Raw genomic sequence first — 9,407 nt, forward strand, 5'->3', positions numbered from 1 at the left:
CACAGAAGAAGAGAAGACGGAATACAAAGACGGACTAAAGGTATATAAATGTTTGAAATGTGAAATTTGAATGAGATTCATTGATGATGCTGGATTATTTTTGTTAACTAATTTGTTATGGCATCAGAAACTTTACTTATTGTCGCTTATAGTGGTATATGGGTCTACCATGTCCTATGTTGACTGAGAGAGAGACTTTATTTTCAAAGTTACATGTTTGGTTTGGAGTAATTTGAATTTAAAATTAAGTTTTAAGAAAAAAATAAGTTTTACACATAAAACATTTTACAGTATACTTTATATTATTTTTTTTTAAAAAAAAGGGAGATGTCATATAATGAATGATAACCTCAGACCTGTTGATTTACGACACTGAGCGACAGTGTGATTTTACGACAGAAAGGAGAGTACGTTTTACGGCAGCTGTACGAAGTGCGTGTCTCGAGGACTGAAGCCTGCTAATAAAGAGTTCTGATTTCAACCATCAATATATCGCCACTCGTCATTCTACAGCTCGGGCATCTGGTCTGGATGCCTCCTGGACGTCTCCCTAGAGAGGTGTTCCGGGCATGTCCCACTGGGCAGAGGCCCCAGGGAAGACCCAGGACACGCTGGAGAGACTATGTTTCTCGGCTGGCCTGGGAACGCCTCGGGTTCCCCCCAGAAGAGCTGGAGGAAGTGGCCGGGGAGAGGGAAGTCTGGGCATCTTTGCTTAAACCGCTGCCCCCGCGACCCGGTCCCGGATGAAGCGGAAGAAGATAGATGGATGGATAGATGGATATTATTTACCTTGGTGTATAGAACTTTGGTGCCACCAAGTATGAAAAGTAAAAATATAAAGATTGATTAAAATTGTCCCTAAATTGTGCTTAAATATATAAACATATATATACATAAAACATGCAAATGTTCTCCGAAAATATCTAAGTGTGACAAAGCAGTGTTACAGGATGAGGGAGACACATGAAGATTCAAGATTCCAAGCGTGTATTGTCATCTGCACAGTAAGGAAACAGGATTCCCCTGACCAGGAAATTCTTACTTTGCAGCTCACATTGAATGCCATAAAACAAGGCTAATAAAAAGATAAATAAATTAAAAAAAGATTAAGGATATTGACAGGATGTCTAAAAGGAGCATAGTTGCTAAATATTAATACTTAATATAAATAATAAAACTATGCATCTGTGAACAACTAAACATATTTACAAATCAGATGTGCAAATTTTGTTGCGTATTACTCTGCAAAGGAGACTGACATGAAGTAAAAAGTGGGGTACATATGCAGTGCCAGAGGTGCTTTTTAATTTTTTTTTTTCGGCTTCACAGAACCTGAAGTAAACATGTATTTCACTGCTCACTTTTTTTATTTTATTTATTTATTTGTTCTTTTTTCAGTTAGAATGTACAATATACAATCTAGGAAGAACAGGAGTAGGATGAAGACAAAGTCTTATAAATCCGTACCCCATTCTTATTATTATTACATATAATACCAACATATGACTAAATGAGTGGGCATAATCAAAACAAACACAAAATGAAAAAAACCCATAATAAAAACAACATCACAGACGGGAACACAGTATTAACGTCATGCTGCATACAAATCAATCATCTTTGGTTTACTTTATCTTTTGTATTTGGACTCGAGTTCCGCGTACCTTCACAAACCCACCCATTCTTATATTAGTCAACCCACAATCGCTAGAAAGGCAAAACTGAATAGAGAACAAGTGATTGACATGTTTAAAACAAAAAACCAAAACCCACATTTTTATTTAGCCTACCGGTACTGACTTGGAACAAAGTTTCATTCCCATCCCCATGTTAGGGTTTAGGCAATGATCCTACTTTTATTAGATTAAAATTGGACCAGTGACTGTCTAAGGGACACATTATTCTTTTTTATTCGAAGAAGATTTTCTCCTTCCACTTCAAACCGGATCCTGAGGGACATATCCATTCCTGTCAAACCCGCATCACAGTCTAAATCACTTCATGAATCAGCCATGTGGTATGTCTTGGTAGCAAAGCTTTGGACATCATCATTTTCAACTCCACACCTACATAAAGCATGCTTCAACACACACATCACGGGAATTCCTCCACTCCTCGGCACACGGCTTGAAGCCTCAATGCAAAACCCCTCCTCCAGAAAACCACCTGTCTGCTGTGACCCTGTACTCAAGAAAGCCACCTGTCTGCTCTGACCATGTAGTCTAGAAAATCAGTCTGCTCTGGCCCTGTACTCTAGAAAAGCACCTGTCTGTTCTGAACCTGTACTCTAGAAAACCACCTGTTTGCTAAAACCATGTACTCTAGAAAACCACCTGTTTGTTATGACCCTGTACTCCAGAAAACCACCTGTCTGCTCAGACCCTGTTCTCTAGAAAACCACCTGTTTGCTAAAACCATGTACTCTAGAAAACCACCTGTCTGCTCAGAACCTTTTCTCTAGAAAACCACCTGTTTGTTATGACCCTGCACTCCAGAAAACCACCTGTCTGCTCAGACCCTTTTCTCTAGAAAACCACCTGTTTGTTATGACCCTGTACTCCAGAAAACCACCTGTCTGCTCAGACCCTGTTCTCTAGAAAACCACCTGTTTGCTAAAACCATGTACTCTAGAAAACCACCTGTCTGTTCAGACCCTGTTCTCTAGAAAACCACCTGTCTGTTCTGAACATGAACTCTAGAAAACCACTTGTCTGCTCTGACCCTGTACTCCAGAAAACCACCTGTCTATTCAGACTTTGTGCTCTAGAAAACCACCTGTCTGCTCTGACCATGTAGTCTAGAAAAATCAGTCTGCTCTGGCCCTGTACTCTAGAAAATCACCTGTCTGTTTTGACCCTGTACTCAAGAAAACCACCTGTCTGCTGTGACCGTGTACTCTAGAAAACCAGCTGTCTGCTCTGACCCTGTACTCTAGAAACCATCTGTCTGTTCTGACCCAGTGCTCTAGAAAACCACCTCTTTGCTCTGACCGTGTACTCAAGAAGACCACCTCTCTATTCATACCCTGTACTCAAGAAAATTACCGGTCTGCTATTACCATGTACTCTAGAAAACCACCTGTCTAGTCTGACCCTGTACTCTAGACACCATCAGTCTGTTCCGACCCAAAGGTCTAGAAAACCATCACTCTGTTCTGAACCTGTTCTAAAGAAAACCACCTGTCTGCTGTGATCATGTACTCTAGAAAATCACATGTCTGTTCTGACCCTGTACTCTAGAAAACCACCTGTCTTCTGTGATCATGTACTCTAGAAAACCACCTGTCTGTTCTGACCCTGTACTCTAGAAAATCACCTGTCTGCTGTGATTATGCACTCCAACAAAACCACCTGTCTGCTGTGACCCTGTTCTCAAGAAAACCACCCGTCTGCTCCGACAATGTACTCTAGAAAACCACCTGTTTTCTAAAACCATGTACTCTAGAAAACCACCTGTCTGTTTAGACCCCTTTCTCTAGAAAACCACCTGTTTGTTATGACCTTGTACTCTAGAAAACCACCTGTCTGCTGTGACCCTGTTCTCCAGAAAACCACCTGTTTATTATGACCCTGTATTATAGAAAACCACCTGTTTGTTCCAACCATGTACTCTAGAAAACTACCTATGTATTCATACCCTGTATTCTAGAAAATCACCTCTCCGCTCTGACCCTGTACTCTAGAAAATCCAGCTGTCTGCTGTGATCCTGTACTCTAGAAAACCACCTGTTTGCTCCGACCATGTACTCTAGAAAACCACCTGTCTGTTCTCACCCTGTACTACAAAAAAAACACCTGTCTGTTCAGACCCTGTACTCTAGAAAACCACCTCTCTGACGCCTCCAGAATGCACAGCTGTGAAGGGAGTCAGAGATGAGCTGCCGTCTGATCAGACTCAGTGGTGTTCTACCCCAGCCATCCATCCAAGGCTACAAAGACAATTCCTAAAATTATGCACATCACCAAAATTATAACCTTGACAGTCATTGGAAAGCAGTGAAAAACATAGAAATATCCAACTGGGACATACCTTAAAGAAGGACATGGTGGAGCCATCTTCAACTACTCCGTACTCGACTTTTGTCTGTTTGGCCAGATCATCGGCTGAGTCAATGGGTGACTCCATTCTCTCCACAGTAAGGAAGGCTGCCAGGTTTGCCGTGTAGGATGAGATGATAATAAGTGTGAAAAACCACCAGATTCCTCCTATAATTCTGGTGGAAAGGGCTTTTGGCATGAGCTCAGATCCTAAATGAGAGGAGCAGAGGAGGGGGTAAGATAGGCACAGGATGGAGTTGGAGAGGGAGTAAGCAGCACTTGGAATGACATCTGTGGATCAGACTTAGTGGACAGAGTGGACTGCATAACAAGGACAGACATCTAACCCTATCCAAAATGTCTTAATTTATGAAAATGTCTTTCTTATTTATCTCCCTGTATCGTCAAAAGCTGACACAACACAGAATAGATTTGCCCAAAATAGAAACCATTCCAATCAGTCAAAGCGGTTTTCCTGGTTGAGTAGATGCTGGGTAAAGCTGTGCTCATTTTACTTTTTTACATCTGTGGCTGAGCATGTGACTTTACATGAGATCTATTACGTTATACATTTAAATGACCATTTTTTTGTCAAACACCTAAAAAATGTTTTGTTAATCCAAAAAGTTAAGATCACCTATTCACTTCACAAAATACAATATATTTTATCAAGGATCTTTATAATAGCTATAGAAAAAATAAAACTGTCAAGAGATATCCTCCACAGAAAGATTTTGAGCAAAGTTTTTAAGTCTTTTTATCATCAGAGTCTGGACACACTGCTGACCCTGACCTGGAGGCTGTCTTCAAGCGGTTGGCAGGTCAGAAGATGTTTGCAGCAGATTCACATTAAAGTCCCACTGTATTGTTTTCCGTTCCCATTAATCTTTTAATCATGATTATGAAGTTTTTAGCCAAAATCTAAAAAACTGTTTCATTTGTAAGACATATTTCAGGAGCACAATAAAAATGTGCCCCATAGTTGTGGGCAGGACTGTTAGCTAGGGTTGAGAGCCGAAGTTCAGTTAAAAACAGGAACCATTATGATTTACGCCAACCAATCATTCTGCCTTTCCTGTGATAGTGGGTGGGCTCATATAAAACCGCTGACAGGGTGAACATGAGAGCGTGTTGTGCAGCGGTCAAATGTCTGGCTGCATTTCACAGCAGGTCACTGAAGTTTGACAGGTCGCTGCCTCGCATCCGCCATTAAGGAACTCAGCTTTAGGCACGAGACATTTTCAGTGATCCGATCAGCAGGTAAAATATTAATCATATACGAGTGTTTCTTCCTGTCTCGCCGTCACAGTTCTCTGGCGGCAGCCAGTCTCCCGGACTTAAGCGCCGCTCGCTCCATCAATACGCCAGGAGAGATACAGCTACTGTGGGGAGCGGCGGCAGCCTCCTCGGCTCTCCTGAACTCTTATTTTCGTCGAGGCAATAATAAAAAAAAAGGTCCCCTATTTTTCCTCCTCTGTGGTTAATGCGGGACAGCCTTCAAAATCAGTCACAGAGACACAGAAACACAGCGGAAGCAGCTGTCATCCAGACACACCGCCAAAGTGTGATCAAAGCCCAGGTAACCCCTCAGACTAGCTCAGGATCACGTGTTTGACAGGTGGCGAGCAGCAAATTCCTTGTGCGGTTAAGAGGGGCGGGCCACAGGTTTGCGGCTCAGAGGTTGTGGAGCTCTGATTTAATGGGAAGAGTCAGCACATGAAAAAAACGGCAACACCCAAAACGTCAATGTTTGACGTTTCTTAACCATGCCTGAATATATGATGAATTGGGAATTAAATGTGTTGATTTGGGAAGATGTAGGCTTTATTTTTTATTACTGAAGTACCGAAATTGGAACCAGTTAGGAACCGAAACTGAAACCAAGAATCATATAAAACCCAATCGGTGCCCAACCCTACTGTTAGCACAGACCTTCAGTTTTTCCCATGTGTATTTCCCATCAGCCCTTTGTTTGCACTCTCTTTCGCTAACTTATAGCACCTCACAAGCCAAAGCTAACATTAGCATTAAAAAAAGCCAGCAATTTCTGAGGTATCCAGTCGTACATTTTGGAGGCAAATGCCAGCTTAGACGAGTGGTTGGATCCGAATTGGTAGAAGGGCGACTTTTGGCCGCCCATGGCAGTTGCTGCATCACATATTGAGCTTTTTCAAACCGCAGGTTTTTATCTGCTCCTGATCCAACACAATTTGAAAAAAGAAATGTTCAAGAACGGTTTTAACCTTAAATTCTGTATAAATGTCCTTCATGATGAGAAAAAAGCTACAAGAACTTGTTAAAAACACCAATTTCACCTGAGTAGGTGTTTTAATATGTACAACAATATGTGCATTTGTTTTAGTCTTTGTTTTCATTTGACACAAACAAATCATGACTGATTCTCAAGTAAGGAACTTGTGTGTTTTTGTGTGACCTGATACAACTGAATCACGGCTTGATTGCTCAGAATAGTGGGGGGGTCAGAAGATTTTGTTTAGTTACTTTGGTGCTCTTTCCACTGTTCAACACTTGAAGTCTCATAGCAGTCATTTTGACTGGTTTCAAAATTGGCAATGTCATAACTTGTTAAAGAAAAAACAAAACAAAACATGGACTTGTGGGTCTTTGACTTTTCCCAAATATGTGCATTTTTTTATATTTTTATATTTACATCATTACATTTTCAAAACTCAAAAGACATAAAACTCGGTATAGTTTTTATTTAGTGACATGGTGGGCTTTTACCTATCCTCCAAAATACCCATACATCTTTCTAATATAATCCCAATTATATACAAATAATGACCGAGCTGTCAAATGACTGCTATGGTAGTTCTAGTAGTTCTGGAATTCCAGCAGACTGAGTGTTAACAGTCAAGATCCTAAAATGCAATCATCAAAGTTCACAGCAATGGATTTCCCTCTACATGTGAACTGTTTGGTTGAACACAGCAATTATATTAAACCTCACAACATTTATGGTTCTTGTTCTTTTTTGTGTGTGGATGAAAGCACCATAGAGAGAGGGTGGCAGATGACACTTCACCAAACAGTGAAGAGAGTCAGATAAGAAGTCTGCTTCACTCATTCTAAAGTCAGCCTCTATCAGAACACTTCTGCTCAGTAACTTCCTTTGAAAGAGTGATCGTGGTCAGAGACAACACAGTCTTACTCCCAAGTTGTCACACATTGACGTTTGCTTAAGGACCCCTCCACAACACTTTTTGATGTTTTGGGTGTCCCTAAGTTGTCGTCTTTTGACGTATGGCCTTTTCAATTAAATCACAGGTCCTCAACCTCTTGGGTGCAAATTAGAGATGTCCCGATCAGGTTTTTTTGGGCCCGATCCGATTCCGACTCATTGGATTTTGTGGATTTGCCGATACCGAGTTCTGATCAGATACTTTTGTAACTTTTGTAAAACATGAACAAATTAAATAAACAGATTAGTGTTGTCCCTTATTTATATTCCAATAACCTTCTTTTATCATTAAAAACTTAAATAAAACACTTCTGTGAAGTAGCTTTAATAAACAAGTAGAAATTCAGCAAAAATACACTAGGAAAAAATAACTATTTTCTTGTCACTTATGTGAGAAAGTTTAGTGACTTTAGCTTTAATATCTTTAGAGCTATTGAACATTTTTGACCAAATGTGATTCCTGTCCTCATGTAGAATTCTTAAAAATAATTTATGACTTTTTTAGCATGAATTTGATGATGAGTGTTCTTGAATAGTTGATATCATTATCAGTTTTCATTTATTCGCTTTTTTTTTTATTTATCTTTTTTTAAGATTATGTGCTTCTTTTTTTAAGCTCTTTAGAAATAAATGTTTCGGTTTTATTCCCACAGTAGTTAATTTTCTTAACTGTTATTTCTCTGTCAGATAAATCAAACATGCATATCAAAGAACAGCTCCGGTCCTAAGGAGTTAAATCACTGAGTTAGCATTTAGCTTAGCACAGTTAGCAGCTGCTGTTTAACTGTCTGTCTCCAGGACAAAGAGCTTCACATTAAAAAGAAACAAAAACTCAGTCTTTTCCTGTTGAAATGCCTTCAGAGGTTGTTGTTTGTGTTAGGACAATAGAGACACTTGCTGTCAGTTTAAAGTGTTTCTAAAAGAGTTATTGATCCAGGAAGTCTGCGCATTGGTCCCGAGGACCAATGCGCATGTGGTACTGCATCCAGTACTGCATGCGTTGTGGACCCTTGGTTTTACGAACAGCCATAAATTTAAGAAACAACGAGTTGGGGACACTCAAAATGTGAAAAAGTGACACGGAAGAATCCTTAACCAATTGAAGTGCAAATCACATTACCAAATCACTTGACGCAAAAACATTTTAACAACATTTAAAAACGCGGAACAAAAAGTATAAAACAACATTACATTTTAGAAACAAAAAATAAAAATCAACAAAGCATTTTAAAAGTCACAAGAACAAATAAAAAAGAGAAACAAATAATGAATAAAAGAAAAACTAAAAAATAAAACTTTTCAGAAAAGAAAATTAAAATTTTTAAAGATCAAACCAATTGAACAAAAGCTAAATGAAATTACAATTAAAAAAAAAAATAAAAAAATAAAAATAAAATAAAACATTTTTTTTTTTCAAATCAGAAACCAAAATGAAATGTTGAAAAATGAAAACCAAAAAAGATAAAACTTTTCAGAAAAGAAAATGAGAATTAAAAAAAAAATAAATAAAAAGAAATTATCAGAAACCAAAATGGAATGTTGAAAAATGAAAACCAAAAAGTTACCGGAAGAGGTAGGTACTTTAGGATTTAAACGGACATCGCTGATTGGATGATGACGTTTAATGTTGACCTACTCTCAGCGGCTGTGACCAAGAGGGAAAAGAGGGAAAATCTTTATTGCAGCACAAATATGGTGACGAATCTCTATCACTAGTTAACATAAAAGTCGATATTTATTTGTTTCTGAGAGGTTATTGACTTTTACAGAATGGCCTTCTCTGGAAGCTTGCACTTTGTAGACGGTCCCTTAGCAGCCGTCTCGCAGCCGTCTCTCCATCTGCAGCCCGAAGAGAACACTTTTTATTAAACGGGTAAAAAACAATCTTTTTTCTTTCGAAATAGTTGTGTAGGCGACTCTCTGTGTTGATACAAGACGATTGAGATACTTGCTGTCATATATGAGCGTCTTTCTGAAGAGCTATTGATCCCGGAAGTGCGAATCTGTGAATATATTTCTAACTTTACCGAACTAACAATTGCCCCGGTCCCCGTAGTTCGGTCAAAATAGCACGCCTCAGCTCATGAAGTGGAGAGTAGTTGCTTCTTCTAAACAGTCCGGCATTTTTTAAATGCGTTTTCAATGTCCGCATACTAATAAAAGTTTGG

At 39.2% G+C, this 9,407-nt stretch overlaps 1 protein-coding gene across 3 annotated transcripts in view; it reads right to left on the minus strand.

Annotated features, from left to right (window-relative positions):
• grik2 (glutamate receptor, ionotropic, kainate 2) overlaps positions 1-9,407 on the minus strand; it is a 382,659-nt gene that overhangs the window by 81,304 nt on the left and 291,948 nt on the right. For all 3 annotated transcript variants that reach the window (XM_024267614.2, XM_024267615.2, XM_036215863.1), the window contains one exon: positions 4,030-4,247. In XM_024267614.2, the coding sequence (XP_024123382.1) occupies positions 4,030-4,247 (218 nt within the window). The remainder of the gene's footprint in view (positions 1-4,029; positions 4,248-9,407) is intronic.

The sequence above is a fragment of the Oryzias melastigma genome, linkage group LG16 (genome assembly GCF_002922805.2).
Source record: "Oryzias melastigma strain HK-1 linkage group LG16, ASM292280v2, whole genome shotgun sequence".
NCBI classification, from domain to species: Eukaryota; Metazoa; Chordata; class Actinopteri; order Beloniformes; family Adrianichthyidae; genus Oryzias; species Oryzias melastigma.